At 39.6% G+C, this 20,342-nt stretch overlaps 1 protein-coding gene across 1 annotated transcript in view; it reads right to left on the bottom strand.

Annotated features, from left to right (window-relative positions):
* Positions 1-12,991: 12,991 nt before the first annotated feature.
* PCDHAC2 (protocadherin alpha subfamily C, 2) overlaps positions 12,992-20,342 on the bottom strand; it is a 44,731-nt gene continuing 37,380 nt past the window's right edge. Inside the window, exon 4 of the mRNA XM_019924565.3 lies at positions 12,992-15,661. Coding sequence (XP_019780124.1) covers positions 15,351-15,661 — 311 coding nt within the window. The 3' untranslated portion in view covers positions 12,992-15,350. The remainder of the gene's footprint in view (positions 15,662-20,342) is intronic.

Genomic DNA, 20,342 nt, shown 5'->3' with positions numbered 1-20,342 from the left:
AGTAAATACTGTCAAATTACTTTTACCAACTTATATCCCATTAGCAACACGTCTGAGCTCAAATTACTTTCAAAAGCAAACCCTCCGGCAGGGTTGTGATAGGTAACTAGTTTAGGAGATTTGTGGGCTGCACCCCGAATGCCTCCAAGCCTTGTACTTGCCCAGCCACAAGACCAAAGAAAATGCCTGGAGGCAGTGACAGAGACATCAACAACTTGTTGGATAGGGAAACTTACAAGTCAGAAGCAAAGTCCTGGAGCAACACCCCACCGTGTGCAGCAGACGGGCAGGCAGGACATGGCAACAAAGATGGCTGCTGGGGAGAAAGAAAGAGGTTACCATTTATAGGGGGAATTGAAGTCAGGTTGGCTCATCAGTTACCATGGAAACCAGCTGAGGAGCCCACCCCTTACAGCCCCTCAGGTTAACGATCATTATGATCATTATCCTGGTCTCAGGATTAGAACAATCACCAGCTGAGGCAGGGGACAAACACTGATTAAGTTCTATGATTAAGAGGGAAAGTCAGTCATGTGAGTAGGGTACAGGTGAAGCAAGGAATGGTTGAGCAGGGGATGTGCAGAGAGCAAGAGAACTGCCATCTTGAGTGGCCTGATCATACAGAGGTGATCTAAAGGAGAAGTGAAGGACCAAGAAAAGTGAAATGGAGAAGAGCCAATGCAGGGATGCATTATCGAGATCATCACTGTAGGGAACTGGGGTTCCAGCCAGCCAGGAACTTCAGAGGAGGCTATAAGATGCCTCTTGTAATTGTTCACACAAGGGTCAACAGGGAAAAACATGTGTCCGTCAGTCCTCATCTAACCTCATTGAAGGTTAGCCCAGAGGAATTAAGTCCCATACTTCTAGAATAAACCTGTACCTTCAACCACCAGTGACCCGTGAATGAGATATCAGAAAAGCTCTAGGAGAGAAAGCAAAAAGACTTGGATGCATGCTTGAGGCAAGACACTGTCAGCCAGAATGAGTCTAAGCTCACAGAGGATTTTTTTTTTTTTTCTGCAGCAACAGCTGGAATCAGAGGTGAAGTTTAGAGGCTGTGAGGTGAGGCACAAGAAGCATCTGATACGTGGCATAGGACTTGCACCCTTATCAACAATGTGTCATTAAATGTCTTAACCATTTCTAATCAATAGGTGAAAAAATGATATCTCACTGGAGTTCTGTTTTGACTTTGTTGAACCATGTTCAAAACATCTGTATTTTCATTTTCTGTGATATGTCCTTTGCACATGTTTCTATTGGTTTTGAGGGCTTTTATCTATTAATGTGTAGGAGTTATATGTATAGAAATTAGCCCTTTTCTATGACATTAATGAAAAGATATTTTATCTTCTGATTTTGTTCAGTGGTTTTCACAGTGCATTTTTAAAAATTGTCTATACAAAATATTTTTCTGTCTTCTTAGTATTCTGTCATACTTATAAAATCTTTCCCCATTTTGAGATTTTTTAAAAATCATCCATTTTGTGGCAGAGGCTACAGCCCCCAAATTCTCTTCTCTTTAAACAGAGAACCCTGTTTTTAAGTGGTCACATTCTTGCATCTAGTTTTGACCATGTGATTGATTGATTTGCCAGCAAGATGTAAACAGAAATGTTAGATGGGACTTCTGGGAAACCTTCTTAAAAGACTTCCCTACCTCCTTCTTGTTCTTGAAATGGCTGGAGATCTAGCAGCCATATTGAATTATGTGGGATACCTTGATAACAAGGAAGCAGAATCTCATGGCAGAGCAGAAGATATGACCCTAGGTCCCTAATGACATAATAAAGCTACCCTATTAGCTTTGACTATCTCCAGACTTTTTATGAAAGAGACATACTTTCCATCACTTTTGAGTCTTTTAGAAATATACTAACCTAAACCTAACTGATGCATCATGTTTGCTTTTAACATATTATTTCTGTCTCTCCAGCTTGAATTTATTTTGGTGTGCATAATTTTATAAAGTCATAAAAGTAGCACATGCCAATTTAAAAAGACACAAAGAAACATACAATCAGAAAGGGGTATCAGTCTTCATCTTACTACTTAAAAATAAACATTGTTAAGATTTTTGCTGTATTTCCTTCTAGGCTTTTTTCTTTGTAAATTACATAGCAAAGTCCTCGGCTCATTGTACAAGCTAAAAAATATTAGTTGAATGAATGAAGTGTATACATTCTTTTACATCTTGATTTTTGCCTTTTAGTAGCAATTTTGTTAGTGGATACAACATTGGTTCACTAGCCATTATTTTATCATTAATTTAAAACCATAATGAAGATCTTAGTGCATAAAGCTTCATCTAAATGTAATTTCCAGAAATGGATAAAAGGCTTTGAACATCTTTAAAGCTTTGGGTGCACAGTGATAAAGTGTTGAATTTTGACAGGCCCCAGTAAGTAGTACTCTTCTTTGTGGCCAATATCTAAAGCAATGGAGATATAAAACAAGGAACAAGACATAATGGAGATGAAAATACCCCCTTTATCACTGTTAAATCTGATGTTGGGAAATATGCTTTTATCTTCAGGAAAATTTGGTTCTTAGTCTGATCTCTAGAATTAAACACAGGTGGTAGCCTATCTCTCAAACCAGTAGGACTGGAGTAGAACTTAGGCTCAGGGGGAGGAGTTTGATCCACGAGGGAAAAAAAGGAAGAGGAATGGTCTCTGCATACCAGTTTATCCTTTCAAACTCTCCTAAATCTTTTCCCTTAAGGAGTCAGGGATTGGGTAAAGGCTGCAAGGACCAAGTCATTAGAGCTCCCCCAGAATGGAGGAAGGAGTAGAGAAAAAGTGTCATCTCACATCTTCGTGAGGATCGGAAATTATGGATTTTTTTTAATTTAATAATTTAATAGATGACAAATGGTAACTAATAGTTTTAGTTTTTACCTTCGATTATTAATGAGATTGAACAGTTGAACATTTTCCAAAGTATTTTAAAATTCTCTGGTCTGTTCATATCTCTTGGAGCCTGAGCATTTTTCTTATTAATTTGTATAATTTCTTTATACAATAAAAATCATCGTTTATTTTCTGTTAATATTTTTGGCAGTCCATTTGCTTTAACTTAGGGATATAAGATAAATTCATATAGTCAAATCTATTTTTATGCTTTAATTTATTGCCTTTAATGGACATGAGCTTTTGTTTTAGTCTAGTTCTTCTATAGTTTCAGTTACATTTAACTCCTCAATCCAAATGGCATTTACGTTTTGTTGTATAGTGTTGGTGAAAACCCTTTTGCCTGCCTTCAACCCCTCTCCAAGTTTCCTCCTTTTAGCCCTCTGCTTTCTCACTCCGTAGGCAAGCAAAGAGGGAAAGAAGTGAAAAAGTACAAAATTATGTGATTTTTGTCTTATTAATTAGAAGGGAATAATTGTCTCTGCAAGTGGCCAACTCTCTCTGGACACTTTCCCCTTCTGGCTACTAGTCTAAAATGCGCAGTTTTCTTGAAATTTAAAGTGACTTTGAAAGTATCCAGTAGAAACCCTTGAAATGTAAGGAGGGGAATGTCAACTTAACTTACTTGTAAAGCATGCAAATGAGAAAAGACTATGTCCCATATGAAATTGGAAAAATTGAATTGGAAAAATTACATTTTAATCCAATTAAACATTAGGTAGATTCCCTTTCTGTAAATTGATTTTTTGTAGTTTGTTGACTTTCTGAGTTGTCATTGAGAGGATCAATCATAGCCTGACTCACTGCAGATGAGATGAGAAAAGGGTTTAATTGAGGTAGTGAGGGAAGAAGGAGGGAGAAGAGGAGAGGAAAGGTATGGGGGAGAGGAAAAAATGGTGAGAAGGAGCAGAAAAGAATCATGCGGAAAGGGAAAGGAATGAATTAGACAGATGGGAGGAGGGAGAAAGAGAAGGAAGAAAAAAATTGATTCTCAGTCATTCAAAATGGGCTCAGGTTCCATACCGTCAACCTGTTAAAAAAAATGCTTCACATTTATTAAATGCTTCCTCTGCCTGAGCTTTTTCTACTATCTTTACACACATTCTTTCTTTTAACTCTGTTATCTCTCCAGATGTATGATTAGACCTAAGTGTCTAAATTTGCTTTTGTTGGTATTGTTAAATCGAATGTAGCCATAGCATAAGCTGCTCTATCTTGAGCAGCACAGAGTTTAAAATTTACATGCATTTTTCTTTCCTACTGACCCTGGCATGTCTTTGAGTTATAGATAATGTCTAGCTAACTAGGAGAGAATTAATCTTGCTTGCTTAAGAATTCTAGGGACTGACCTTAATGAGGTGGGAGCAGACCAGCCTTGGAGTAGAAGACTAATTGGGCATAAAACCATCCAGATGCCGTTGACCAGAACACCCCAAGCCCAGTTCTGAGATAATTATTATTGCTGCAGTTCTGCACATAGCCCCCTGCCTGTACACCCCTGAAACTCTCCTTTAAAACCTTTGTCCTCAAACCGGCAACTTGGAGATGATCTTAGGACATTAGTCCACATCTTCCCAGGTTGCTGGCCTCCCGAATAAAACATCTTTTCTGTTTCCACTAACACTTGTCTATCAAGTATTGGCTTTTCCAGCGACAAGCAGCCAAACTTGGGTTTGGTACCAGCTTTGTCCGGTTACATTAAGACCCACACAGAACAGGCTCCAAGTCTGCTATTTGGGAGTTAGTCAAACTTCTATCAGTGTGCCCAGAGAAGCAGGAACGATGATATGTGGGCTCCTTTTCAGCAAAAGGGAAGACAAAATTTTGTATGTTCTCGTTTTGTCTCCAGTCACTATGAGGACTGAAGGGTAGAGTTCTGGAAGCAAGGCAACTGGCCCACTGTTCTGGATGGTTTCTAACCTCCTGATCCAGCAAGCCCTCTGGGACACAGGCCTAATGCACTATGTTCCTTCTACTGAAATGTCAAGTCTGCATTTATTACAGTAATTATCCATCGCACAAATATATGGACTGAACATTGATTCTGAGATCACACATTGTAATCTACCTAATACATCTACTAGGCCAAATAACACCATCAATTTTTCACACTGTTTTAAAGCCCAATTTGCTGCTCAGATACTTAAAGGCATTTCGTATTCTGGTAAATAATTGACACCTGTTTTATGCAGGTCTCAGCCTATTAATAACCAATGCTGTGGTCGGACCAGCCCTTATGGTTCTTATTATTGACACCCTCCACAATAACCATCAGGAAACGGGGGAAAAAAAGGCCTAATACTTACAGATCCTGCAAATTACACAACATACCTGGGGCCACACAGTGAGGTGGAGGGGAGAGATCGAAAGCGTGCGTGGGCCCTAGGGTTCTGCTCTTACTAGACTCGAGGATCGGGGCCTACGGTTTCTGAGCTCACTCTACTGGTAAATTTAAAACATAAGGGAGGGAATTTAAATTGCTGGGTTGGGGCGGGGGGTGGTGATGGTGGTGTGGAAATTGGGAAATAACGGTTAGTTATCAACATTGAAATCAAAAGAGATGCGAGGTAGGCTGTCACTGTATCTAGGCAAGTGGCACTGTGTTTACTCGGGATCCCATTTTGAAGTGGATGCCTCTTTAAAGGGAAAGCCCGGGCAATCAAAGCTTAAGGCAGGCACTTGCATTACAAAAGGAAAAGCCAGCTGTCAGGGTTTATACTACAACACTGTAAATCAGACCAGTCAAATCATAATCTTCTGGTAGAAGAGGTGGGAAAAAGTGTGCAACTTCATGGTAATCAAAGAAATACAGATTAAACCACAATGCTTTGCTTCTATTTTCAAAAATGAGAATGACTGATAATATCCAACATTAGGCAAGGTGTAGAAATTCTTATAAACTGTTGGTAGGAGTATATTGCATTTCCAGGGGCCAATTTTGTAAGACGTATAAAAACGTATTACTTACTTTACTTTTTTACTTTTTGGAACTTATCCTGAGGGAATATTGGACAATATGCCGAATGTGGCAAAAGAGTGCTCATTATAGCGCTGTTTACAGTAGTAAAACTTTAGAAAAACTTTAATATCCATTAACAGGAACTGGTTATAGTGTAATTATATCATGGAATACATGCAAATAATTCAAAAAATTTATATGTGGGAAAAAGCAAGTTACAGAAAGTAAGACTAGTATAACCCTTTAAAATACACGTACATATTTATGGAAAAAATCCATCTCTTGCTCTAAATGCTCCCGTCTATGCAAAAGGAAATCAGTCACACTCTTACCTCTCTATACTCCTTTATGCACGCTGCCTCGACAGATTTCAGTGATCCATTTGATTGGCGATGTGGGGAAGAATACACAGTTCATACCGTTACCAAATCAAACTTTGGTCCAGTAGCCCACGCGCAGTAAAGCCAATCTACTCACGTCAGGCTGTGGTGAAAGACAGTCCAGTGCTCAGCAAAAGAGGCCGTGTGGTTAATGCTCAAAAGACAGTACTCCCAGATGGGTTTCTGGGAAGATTTTCTTTATTTACTTATTTATTTATTTATTTTTGGCTGCGTTGGGTCTTCGTTGCTGCCCGCGGGCTTTCTCTAGTTGTGGCGAGCGGGGGCTACTCTTCGTTGCGGTGTGCAGGCTTCTCGTTGCGGTGGCTTCTCTTGTTGCGGAGCACGGGCTCTAGGCGCGTGGGCTTCAGTAGTTGTGGCTCGTGGGCTCTAGAGTGCAGGCTCAGTAGTTGTGGCGCGCGGGCTTAGTTGCTCCGCGGCATGTGGGATCTTCCCGGACCAGGGCTCCAACCTGTGTCCGCTGCACTGGCAGGCGGATTCTTAACCACTGCGCAACCAGGGAAGTCTGGGAAGAGTTTTTAAAGGCAAGGTGAAGGAGGGGAGTTGCAGGGTGCGTGATCAGCTCGTGCACAATTCTCTAATTGGTTGATGGTGAGGTTACAGAGTGGTCACAGGTGTTAACATTATCAATCTTCTGGCTCCAACCAGTCTGAGGGCCATGTGCTCATGGTCATCATGCAGTTAACGTCTTCCATCTGGTGGCGGTTTTAGTATCCGTAAAATAACTCAGGAATGTGCATCAGACTGTTATCTGTGTCCTTCAGGGAGGACCTAAAGATTCTATGACTGCAACACGCCTGATTTACTGTTTAAATAGTTACCAGTTCTCCTGACCCAACTGCTATTTTTTGTTGTTACTGTATGTTCACATTCTTTCAATCATTAATCTTGAGCCTTTTATGACTCAGGGGAGGACTGGGAAATTAAAGCTTTTCTACAAACAAGAGGCAGGTGGAGGACATGGTGGGGTCTGTCCTAGGAAGGCCCCATAACATCCTGCTCCGTTACAATACTTGACCCCACTCTGCCCCTTTTCTTCTTGGAATTGAACTGCCTGCTGGGAATACCAGCTCTTTTCTGCTCCTCCATGCTGTCTTTCCTGCCTGATACTGGGAGGGAAACGCTGAATAATTCCGGAGTTCATTTAGCAGTCCCTACTTTGGCACTCACAGTAATCAACATCCTCCATTTCATCTTTACATTCATAAAAGTAACATTTTTGCCTTCTTATACCATTTATTTGTCTTGTTTATCAATTTATTCATTACTCTGGACAAGGAAGAGAGCTGCTGTTTATTGGGTATTTTCAAGTACCGATATGCATCTAAAAAGGCATGGAAGAATAAATTCCAAACTCCTCCATGGTGCTCTCTGTAGATACTTTACTTGCTACTTTCTAAATTCTGGGCTTCTGTATATTTTATTTTTAAAATATATGTATATATAATCGTGTGTTACTTTCAGAACCAATAAAGAGAAATCAATATTGATTTCCATTTTGATTAAAAAGAGGAATAGAACATATGTAACAATGATATACTACTCTCTATGTGAAATAAACATGGCCTCCCTAAATTATACTACTTATGGCTGTCAAGAATATAATGAAATAGACACTGTTATTCACTCCTGGTGGCCTCTGGTCTTGCAGTCCATGGTAAGAGGATAATGACTTTGCTTTGTCATTAACTAGCTGTGTGACCTTGAATGGGTCATTTCCTTCTTCAGTTTTCTCATTTGTTAAACAAGTTTCCTTTAGGCCCTAACTTTCTAAGATTCTATACACTGATGTTTAGTATACACTTGGGTAATTAATATCAGCTGTCAGCAGTCTATTAACGTTGTCTCTAAGTGTCTGACTCCCCTTTTTTGGGAATTCTCTTTCCTCTCCATAGCCCACTGGCCCATGGCTGATGGGACCATAAGTGGCCACCTGACTGAAGGTGATCCAAACAGTTTTTCTCTCCATGAAGAATTTAGAATAGGGATTTAGAAAGAGAAGTTAGGTTTTTGTGGACTAGAATCAAGGGTAAATGAATTTAGAAGCTGTGGAAAAGAAAAAAAACTGGCCTGTAGAGATAGGGGAAGAATAAATCAGACTAAGGAAAATAACTAGAGAAGATAAAGTCAAAAAAAAAAAGATTTCTTCTGGCTTTCTAGTCTCTGGTCCCTTCTGGAGGCCCAGCTGCCTTCCAATTCTTAGTTTCAATGAGACAAATTTGTATCCTTATAATAGATATTCCTTCTTAGCTTAAGCTAGAGGGAGTTGGTCTCTTTAACTTGCAATCAAAGAATCTTTTCTACAATGTACATCTAGCCAGCAGAAACAGACCTGTTCCTTAGTCTCTTGGCCCTATCATTCCAAATCTATGCAAAGAAACTAAATTTCTATTGGATTTAAACTCAGCCTGCAGAAAGCCATGTCCCCGCCCTAGGAGCAACCCCAGGCTTTATCCAGCCCTGCCCATCCCAGCTACCGCTCCCTAACACATGCACCACCCACCAATGTTCCACAGCTGGTGCAGGGGACAAAATTTTCCACCCAAAATGTTTCTCTTTGGCATGAGGATTAGTTTAGGCTGATAAAATTATTTTTAAGAAGCAGAAGACTCAGGAAATCTGTCTTTTTACCTCCCACTTAGCTGCCTAGAGAATTTGGATATGACACAACATTGTAAATCAACTATACTTCAATTTAAAAAAAAAAGTTTAGATAAAGAGCCCCTTCGCAGAATAGTGCTGTCATCAGATATAAGCAAAGAAAAACTAGGGGTTATAGGGGGAATTGGGCAGGGCCTAGAGATCAGAATCCACTCTGTGTCCCATTGTCTCTGCAGGCCCAGCGAACATCTGTTTACCAAACATTTGCTTTTTCATCTCCATGTGAATTGCCTTCCTCTCCTTAAAAGTCCCAAACTGCTACCCCCAACATCTTCTTTTGTCTTTAGCTGAAGACGGGGTTTAAGGTGAGGGTTTTGGCTATTTGGGTGAGTTAGTTTTCTTGGCCTCTCCCAGGTATATATGTTATTAAACTTTTGCTTGACTTTCTCCTGTTAATCTGTCTCGTGTGGATTTAATTCTTAGAACAGCCAGAAGAATGTAGAGAGCAGAGGAAAAATCTCTTCCTCCTGGACACAGGCATCTCAATCTGTGATTGGAAGAGGAAAAGTATTTGGGCGAAATGCAGCTCCTAGGAAACGATTTTGGATAAGTAAATGAAAACAAATCTTTCTGACTTCTGTCTTTCTTGTGAATGTCTATTCTGTTTTTCATCATTCATCTATATAAATAGAGCCATAATTGACTGCTGAGCGCTAAAAATGAGTGTAAGTTCAAATAGAGGACTGTGGTTATCAGAGGGAGTCACTTAATGTTCATAAAAGCCTTCTACATTTCCTCTTTTTTAAAAAAAATTTATTTACTTATTTATTTATGGCTGTGTTGGGCCTTCCCTGCTGCATGCGGGCTTTCTCTAGCTGTGGCGAGCAGAAGCTACTGCTCGTTGCCAGGGCATGTGGGATCTTCCCAGGCCAGGGCTTAGAACCTGTGTTCCCTACATTGGCAGGCAGATTCTTAAGCACCATGCCACCAGGGAAGTCCCTACATTTCCTCTTTGGGATACACCTAGAACAGGTTTTATAAAGCTCAGCAACTGAATTTATCACTGCACGTAAGTGCTTTTTGTTGTTTATAGTAGCAAAAATCTGGATATAACCCAATTGTCCATTAATAGAGGGAAAATGAGTACATTATGACATTATGATCTATTATATGGGATTTGTACAGGAGTTTAAAAGAATGATTTAGAGTTGACCTGGAGAAATCTCCATGTTATTGTAAGTTAAAAAAACAAAAAACAAAAACTTCAGGGTAATGAGTATGGTATTAGCTTGTGTTTACTTAAAAAAGAAAGCAATTAAACTTATGTGTATGTGATATATACACATACACAGAAGTTTAATTCTCTACGTTTTACCCAACTGGTGCTGGGGCTCAGGACAGGCAGTCCCAAAATAGGCCACATATTTTGAACTAAAGTTACTTAAGAAATGGCCAATGCAAAAGGGACACCCTGACCCACCTTTCTGTCTCCCTGAAAGCAGGAAATAAATCTCCCGTGTGAAAAGTGCATTCCCTGCGTATGGAGGTAGAAGGATGCCCTTATCCCCAGAGACAGGGTATTTAGTCCCAGAAGCCTATTATAAACAAACCATGTTACTTCTTTATCAATACTACCCCAAGCCTAAATTCTTTTTAGACTCTTCACTAATTGATCACCCCAAACCTGTTTCTTTGACCTGTCAATTCCTTACTAATTTATTGTTTCCTTGTCTAGAAAGTACAAAAGCTGCCTGCTTTGGCCACTTCTTAGGTGCCATTTCTATAAGACCTCCATGCGCGTGAAATAAAATTTGTTTCTTTCTCTCCTGTTAATCTGTCTTGTGTCATTTTTAATATTAGTCCAGCCACAAGAACTCAAGGCAGGTAGAGGGGGACATTTTCCCCTTCCCGACACTGGTTATGACAGTAAGGTTGCTATATACCACTCTTAGACACAACTTCAAAGGGAGAATAGCACCATGCTCACTGACTAAAGTCTCCTTCCTAATTATAATAGGAGTGTCTCTGTGTGGGTATGTGTGTGCAGACAGAAAAATGTGGAAAAGCATACCTTAAAATGTTAACAGTGGATACCTGTGTGAGGGAGAATTGAAAGAAGCTGGTCGAGGAAATTAACTTTTCTTTATATGCCTCTGGATTCTTTTGATTTATAAAAAAAAAGAGCATGTATTACTTTTATAATAAAAATTCAATGTATAAAATTAGTCTAGTAAAAGCAGAGCTTAAAAATGGAGGCTGGGCTTCCCTGGTGGTGCAGTGGTTGGGAGTCCGGCTGCCGATGCAGGGGACGTGGGTTTGTGCCCCGGTCCGGGAGGATCCCACATGCCGCGGAGCGGCTGGGCCCGTGAGCCATGGCCGCTGAGCCTGTGCGTCTGGATGACTGTGCTCTGCAGCTGGAGAGGCCACAACAGTGAGGGGCCCGCGTACCGCAAAAAAAAAAAAAAAAAAAAAAAAGTTAAAAATGGAGGCTGTTTAATCAGCCCTTCAGTAATGTTTATGGATCAGAGGTCAATTTTTTTAGCTCTGCTGTAAGAACAACTACTGGCTGAGTGGTTGTCTAAATTGTTCATGTTCTTTGTGGATTGATGATGCCCAAGTCACATGATAATTGCATAACCTACCAAATTGCTGGGCTTTATGTTTTTCACTACCCAATTTTCCCCATTTCTTTATGTACTCTAGACTACATTTTATGGAAGCAAATTTATCAGTGTCTTTCTCACAGGAGCTTAAGCTCAGAGACAAGCTCAGAGACTTTTTTGAGAAAAGACCTTAAGGATTTAATGTTTCATCAAGCATTGGGTACAATGGTCTGTGAGGCACTGGAGGAACCAAATTTTGTTCTGCACTGCAGAAGCTGAATATGAGGGGTGAGCAAAAAAGTGGAGTAAAAATATTTTTATTGCCAAGTATGTTATTTTACCATCCCCCATCTGCATTTTAATCAGTAGGAAAAGTGTCCTGAGGGTAATAGCTAAATCTTTCAAAAAACGGATGAGGAGATGGAAGAAAAGGATTCTTAATAATAACTATACATTGAGCATTATGGTGTGCCAGACATTGTGCTGAAACCTTTTTGAGATTATCTCGCTAAATCTTCCCCACAAATCTATAAGGTCTGTATTATAATTATGCGTATTTTGTACATGATGAAATGGAGGCTGAAGAACTGAGAGGAGTAGTGGCTTGTCCAAGGTTCCCCAGCCAGTAAGTGACAGAGTTAATACCAGTTTATCTTTTTCTATAAGTAGATTCACCATACATCCCAGTTTGCCTGAGCTAGTCCCAGTTTACATCTTGTATCCTGAAGTAATTAGTAATGGTGTCCCCTTACCATCTCACAAATGAACCTGACGACAAATTTACAGCTGCTCCATCTCAAGATTTCCCAATCTTGGTACTATTGCTTTTGGGGGCTGGAAAATTCTCTGTTGTGAGGGGCTGTCCTGTGCATTATGGGTGTTTGGAAGCATTGCTGGCCTCTACCCGCTAGATGCCAGTAGCCCCCCACCCAAATAACAAACAAAAATGTATCCAGATGTTGCCAAATGTCCCCTGAGGGGCAAAGTTGTTCCTACTTGAGAATTACTGCATCTAAAGCCTATGCTCACAAAAATTTAACTCCAGAAGGAAAATACCATCTATTTGCTACAGAACATGTACTATAAGCCTACCTATTACACTAGCTGGCATACACCCTGTACTCAATAAAAGTTAATTTCTTGGGGGCATTATTTGATTTCCCAATTGTAGAGCGGTACAAGGGCTAAACAAACAATGAACAAGATGACTGGAGGGCTCTAGTGATTAAAATTGGTTTGTTGCAATTCTTATTAGAGAAGACTGAAATGGTGTACTGGGAAGTGACCCAGAAACCTCCTGGCTGCCCGTTCTGGTAATATTGTGGAATTTGATTCTTGATTCCATTGGGTGTCATGCCTTAGTAATGAACATAATAGCCAGGGAGACAGCCAGAGAATGATACGGTATGTTTTACACTGCAACCTTCTTCAACCATAATAGCTAATAATAATCAGTGTTCTATTTTCTCCTACTCTTCTTCTTAGAAACGACCACCATTTCTTTCATACCATCATTTTCCATTTATTAGCAATAACAGAGGAAATACCAATAGCACCAATCAAAAATGAATCCATATGACGTGTTTTATCCTTACAGCTGTAATAACTAGTAACTAACATGGACTGGAAAGCACTTTGCAAATGTAAAAGTGCTGTACAGATGCATTATAATTATCATCATTAATAAATTAGCCCGATTCTCCTAGTATTCAAAAGGCACGTAAGGTCAGATACATGGGTTTCAGTGGGGCAAAATGATTACAACCTACAATGATGTAGCAATGGTTCACATGTGTTAGCAATAAGTTTTACCCCATGCAATCCTGCAGAGCTGAAGTTACACACCCTTCAAAAAATGGGAGAATGAAGCTAAAAGTAGACAAAACAGGTTTGAGTTTTTTTTGAGATTTAATGCTTTTAATAACAGACTCCTACCTCTTTTATGTTAACTTTTAAAAGATAATATAATTAATCAAACTTCTAAATTGTACATTTTAACAAATTAAAATTTCTTATTTAAGGTGACAGTAAATTTTATTATTCTCTATGAGCTGATATTCCAGATATTGTTAGAATTTCAAAGTATTCTGTAACTTCAAAGAGGTCAGATTGGTAAATTTTGTGCTTGCACACCCTCAGGAAATATCTTCAGTATGCATTCCAGAACTGTTACTAGAGAAAAACAGCTTTAACCATTCCCTTGCCAGCAAGAGTCTTGGCAAGAGACAGCTCTTGGCTGACCATAAATAAAATTCCTTGAATCACCAGTATCTTGATTTAAGAAAGAAATTTTACTGTGTCTTTCATACATAAAAGTTGATTAACAATGGTTAAAAAAACTCTACTGCACTTTTTCACAGGTGTACAAAAGGAAATATAATGGAATTACATTCAACAATAAAGCTTAAAGTTCACTCTAGGTAATAGTTGCAGTAACATTCACATACACAAGCACAGAGTAAATATATATCAGGGGTCTTATAATAGCATACAGCATACATATGGGAGATTGAGCTCAGGTAACATCATAGGTGTTAGCAAGATTAGCAATTCAGAGTGTTATAGAAAAGGAAAACTAAACCAAAGAGAAGGTGTTGGCGATCACACCAAGACAAATCACAGAATTAGAGGATTGGAAAGTCTGCTCACTGTATGTATGAGAAAACAACATTTTTCTTCAATTTCTGGGTCTTGATACAGTTGGTTAGAGAAGGTTGTGTATTCAAAGTGCACATAATTGTTTCTTAGAAAACAGAGAGCGAAAGATCCTTTTATTTAGTAATTAATACATGCAAGAGGCAGCCCCAGAGTGACCTGAAAGAGTAAAGCTGTGATTGGCAGGTGGCCGGTATAATACAGATGTTTCAGGCAATTCTCTTAAAGCACTTCTGTAGCAGCAATGATCATTTAAATGGCTGTAGGCTGAATTCTCTTTCGAGGATAGTTTAGGGGAATTGAATTCATCATATTTCTCTTTAAAGATTTATAGTTATAGATATTCTCTTTTTTAAATAAATCTATCAACAAACAGCATAAAGTGAGGTGCTGGGGTTTTCTTTTGCTTTTGCATATGTGTTGTCGGAAAAGAATCTGACCTTTTCATAACATTGTGTGCAAAAGAATTTTTAATAAAGTGAGCACAAGGACATATGCAGGAAACACATCAGATCTGCTTCTGTTGCCCTGGTTGGCCCCCTGTTAAACACTGAACTATTGGCTTGTAGGTAAAATGCAGGTTTTAGGTATAATGACACCACAGCCAAGAGACTTAGGGATTCCTAAAGCCTTGTCAATGGGGGGAGTTTTGTCTGCTAGAGGGTGGCCACTGCCTCTTCAGTTGTAAGATTTAGAAAGTCTGGTACCTTTTCGTTTCACATTTCCCATTGTTGATTTGCCTTTGTTTCCCAGCCCTCCTAGTCTAATCTGGCCCATCCCAGCCAACATATTCCCCGGTGGCCACACATACCCAGTGGCCACAGACACTCAAGCTGCTCAATCTCAAAACCTTTCAGCCTGCCCTGAAAGTGTCATCAAGACAGGATCCCCGGAGCACAGGGCAGAGAGTCCAACCTCTCACTGGCGGGGCTGGGAAGCCTCTCCTTTGTGGCGGAGGAGAAAGGAGACTTGGGTCTGCTTTTTAGGTTCTGAAAACAAGCCAGAGTGGAGAGAGAGAGTTAACACCAGACTTAGTAAAGCTTTTAAGACAAAACTTGTTAAATGTGATCTAGACAGACATAGGGAACTTTCTGCAGATTTCTGAGGTCTATAAGAAAGGGCTCATGTGGATAGGAAAAAGGAGTAGGGAGTTGCTACATGGGAGAGATTTGCCATTATTACAAAAACTGGCTAAGTGGCTTGTTTCCATTATATGACCTCACTGGTCACTGTTGTCAGTCGTGCTGTTCCCTTTCTCTTTTTTCTCCTGGGTCTTGTTACCCTTCTTCTTTTTCTTCTTTTTCTTGGTCTCCTCCTTTTTGCCGAAGGTTATGAAGTCACTTTTGTCAATTTGGCTGTTAGTAGGCTCCTGCCGGATGGAGATGATTGCAGGAGATCCTGGGATAATGAATTTGTCTGGCAACTCACCGGGACCAGATTGTTTGGGGTTGCCTGGTCCGTATTTAAAGGTCCAGCTGTTGCTGTTGACACCAGCACCGACTGGAGGGGACACCTCTCCTGCCTCTGGTTCTGCAAGACAAACCATCACAAGTCAGTCACAGAGTCAACATATGCTTTCCATATGCCACACCAGGAGCCTGAACACAGGAGAGGCTGCACAGATGGTCATGGCCCCCATGAAATCGTGAGTTATTTCTTCAAGCCTAGGGCAAGGCCAATGTTTGGAAACAATTTTTTTCACCAGAGGGTCCAGAAATCTAGGTTTCTAGTAACATATTTTTGGTTCTTTGTGAAGAATTTTCTAAAGAATATCTGGTTGTGATTACCCTGCCTGGGAGTGGGGCAGGAAATGTACTGGATTAAAGCAGAATATGCGATAAAGTACCTAGGAATAAATTTAACCAAGAAGACGAAAGACCCGTACACTGGAAACTTTACGACATTTATGAAAGAAATTGAAGGAGATAGAAACAAATGGAAAGATATTCCATGCTCATGGATTGGAAGAATTAATATTGTTAAAATGCCCATACTACCCAAAGCAATCTATAGATCCAATGCAATCCTTATCAAAATTCCAATGGCATTTTTCACAGAAATAGAACAAACAATACTAAAATTTGTATGGAACCACAAAAGAACCCAGTAGCCAAAGCGTTTTTTAATTTTATTTTTTAGATTTATTTATTTATGCATGCATGCATGCATGCCACATGGCATGTGGGATCTTAATTACCCTACCAGGGATCAAACCTGTGCCCTCTGCAGTGGAAGCATGGAGTCTTAACCATTGGACCACCAGAGAAGCCCCAGCCAAAGAATTCTTGAGAAAGAAGAACAAAGGTGGAGGCACCAAGCTTCTAAAATATATTACAAAGCTATAGTAATCAAAACAGTATGGCATAAAAAGACACACAAATCATGGAAGAGAATACAGAGCCCAAAAATAAACTCATGCAAAAATGGTCAGTTAATTTATGGCAAACAAGCCAAGAACATACAATGGGAAAAGGACAGTGTCTTCAATAAATGATGTTAGAAGAAATGGACAGCCACATATAAGAGAATGAAACTGGGCCTCTATCTTACACCATACACAAAAATTAACTCAAAATGGGTTGCAAACTTGAACATAAGACCTGAAACCATAGAACTCCTAGAAGAGATCATAAGCAGTAAGCTCTTTACCATCAGTCTTAGCAATGATTTTTTTGAATCTGATAACAAAAGCAACAAAAGCAAAAATAAACAAATGATACTACATCAAACTAAAAAGCTGCTGCAAAAAGAAGGAAACCAACGAAATGAAAAGGCAACCTACAGAATGGGAGAAAATATTTTCAAATCCTATATCTTATAAGGGGTTAGTATCCAAAATATATAAAGAAGTCATAGAATTCAATATTAAAAAAACTCCAAACAATCTGATTGAAAAATGGAAAGAAGATCTGAATAGACATTTTTCCAAAGAAGACATACAGATGGCCAACAGGTATGTGAAAAGGTGCTCAATGTCACTAATCATCAGAGAAATACAAATCAAACCCACAATGAGCCATCACCTCACACCTGTTAGAATGGCTGTTATCAAAAAAACTAGAAATAGGGCTTCCCTGGTGGCGCAGTGGTTGAGAGTCCGCCTACTGATGCAGGGGACACGGGTTCGTGCCCCGGTCTGGGAAGATCCCACATGCTGCGGAGCGGCTGGGTCCGTGAGCCATGGCCGCTGAGCCTGTGCGTCCGGATCCTGTGCTCCGCAACGGGAGAGGCCACAACAGTGAGAGGCCCGCATACCGCAAAAAAAAAAAAAAAAAAAAAAAAAAAACTAGAAATAGAAAGTGTTGGTGAGGGTATGGAGAAAAGGGATCCCTTGTCCACTGTTGGTGGGAATATAAATTGGTGTAGCCACTATGGAAAAGAGTATGGAGGTTCCTCAAAATATTAAAAATAGAGCTAGCATATGATCCAGCAATTCCACTTCTGGGTATGTATCTAAAGAAAGCAAAAACACTATCTTGAAAAGATATATGTACCCCCATGTTCACTGCAGCATTATTTACAATAGCAAAGATATGGAAGCAATTTAAGTGTTCATCGATGGATGAATGGATAAAGAAAATGTGATACACACACACACACACACACACACACACACACAGAGCTGAATTTTATATATATATATAATTCAGCCATAAAAAAGAAAGACATCTTGCCATTTGTGACAACATGAGTGGACCTCAAGGGCATTATGCTAAGTGAAATAAGTCAATATTTAAATATTTGACAAAATAACACCGAGAAAGACAAATATCACATGATTTCACTTATATGTGGAATCTAAAAAAACAAACAAAAAAACAAGCTTATAGATACAGAAAACAGATTGGTGGTTGCTAGATGGTGGTGGTGGTACTGAAGGGTGCCAAAAGGTACAGACTTACAGTTATAAAATAAATAAGTCATGGGATGTAATGTACAGTACGGTAACTACAGTTAATAATACTGTATTGCATATTTGAAAGCTGCTAAGAGAATAGATCTTAAAAGTTCTCATCATAATAAAAAATTTTTTTGTAACTATATATAGTGAGAGATGTTAGCTAGTCTTATTGTGATAATTTTACTATGTATACAAATAGTAAATCATGTTGTACACCTGGAACTATTATGTGTCAATTATATCTCAATTAAAAATAAAAGATAAGATATATATAGGTACATGTAAAGTATTATAGGACCGAGAGGCAAAAATTATTAACTACACTTGAGAAAGTCAATTGAGATTCCAAGAGAGGTGAAATTTACGCTGAGACTTGAGAAAATGATTATGCATCCATAGGGGTTTCCAGTGCAAGACTTTCCCAAGAGTCTAGTTGGAAGACACACCATAAAGTATACCAATGACTTCTAGAAAAGTAGAGGTCAGAGCTAGAGAAGAAGAGTAATGGTCTGTCTGAGCGAAGTGATCCCAGTGGCCATGACATTGAAACCTTTTGGCATCACAGCAGTGTTCGGTGGAGCCATGGAAAGTTCTGCCAGATAAACAGTTTACGTTTGATTGTAGTTTGGGATTCTCTACATTTGCTACTTCCATCTCCTTACCTTCCACCACTTCTCAATCTCCTCTAATTTGGTATCCTTGAGCACTACTTTGCTAACATTGTTCATGGCAAGCTCACTGATTATATTACTTCCAAAGCCAGTGGTCACATTTTAGTCTTCATCTTATTGAACTTCTCAGCAGCATTAATAATCCCCTTCTTGGGCTCCCCTGGTGGCGCAGTGGTTGAGAGTCCGCCTGCCGATGCAGGGGACGCGGGTTCGTGCCCCGGTCTGGGAAGATCCCACATGCCGCAGAGCGGCTGGGCCCGTGAGCCATGGCCGCTGAGCCTGCGCGTCCGGAGCCTGTGCTCCGCAACAGGAGAGGCCACAACAGTGAGAGGCCCGCGTACCGTAAAAAAGAAAAAAAAAAAAAAAAAATAATAATAATAATAATAATAATAATCCCCTTCTTGAAACACTTATTTTTTTATGAGTTCCGTATCAAACCATTCTCCTGACCACTCTCTCTGGCTGTTCTTTGTCAGTTTCCTCGCAGGATCCTCTTTACCTATGTATTGCAGCTTCCTTGGGTTTGGCCCTAGACCTTTTCTTCTTCTTTTTCTTCACTGTCTCCTTTTGGAATCTCAGCCTGTCCATGGGTAAACATACCATCTAAATATGCTGATGAGATACAAATGTATACTTAAAGCCCATAGGTCTCTCCAATCTCATGTATCCAACTGCCTATCTGGTATCTCCTCTTGGCAGTCTCATGGGCAACTCAAACTGAAGGAATCTGAAATCAAACTCATGATTCCTCTCCTCTGTTCCCTTCTAAATCTCTCATCTCAATCGATGATATGCCATTCACTCCAATGCTCAAGGCAGAAGCTTCAGAGCCATTATTCATTTTTCTCTATTCTTCATTTATAATATACCAACACCTGTCATTTCAGCCTCCTAAACTTTGTCCTCTTCTCCCCATTTTCACTGCTGCTACCTTTTTTCAGGACACGATTATCTTGTATGTGAATTACAACAATAGCCTCTTCCTTGTTCAGCCTGCTTCTACTTTTGCCTCTCTCTAACCTTCCACATATAGCCAGAGTCATCTTTATTCCTTAAAGTCTTTCTCCGTTTTTAAAATACTGAAGTATAACATGCACACAGTAAAAATCCTTTAAAAAATAGAAATTATTTTATATCACTCCCCTTGCTTAAAATTATTTGAAGGTTTTCTATTGCCTTGAGAGGAAAAAAAAAAAAATCAAACTCCTTAACATGGTATACAAAGCCCTTCAATAGCCTGTTATCTTTTATTCTCCAATTTCACCTACAAGTGTCTCTCTTACCACTATCCTCCAGCCACACAGGTTTTCTTTCAATTCCTCAACACCCCTTGGGATTGTTTTTGCCTCAAAATCTGTACACATACGGCTTCTTTTTGCCTAGAATGGTCTCCCCTCCATGCTTAGCATGACTCCTCATTCTTCAAGTCTGTGCTTAATTGAAACCTCTTCAGAGAGGTATTCTATGACCATCCTAGCCAAGCAGCACCCCCTTCACCTCTATCTCTATCACTGTAAGGTCCAGAGAAGCAGAAAATATGTATTTATTTTTGAATGTTTAAAAAAATTTTTACTGGAGTACAGTTGATTTACAGTGTTGTGTTTCAGGTGTACGGCAAAGTGAATCAGTTATACATACA

Source organism: Tursiops truncatus, chromosome 3, assembly GCF_011762595.2.
Source record: "Tursiops truncatus isolate mTurTru1 chromosome 3, mTurTru1.mat.Y, whole genome shotgun sequence".
Lineage (NCBI taxonomy): Eukaryota > Metazoa > Chordata > Mammalia > Artiodactyla > Delphinidae > Tursiops > Tursiops truncatus.
This window is presented reverse-complemented; position numbering and strand designations above follow the sequence as displayed.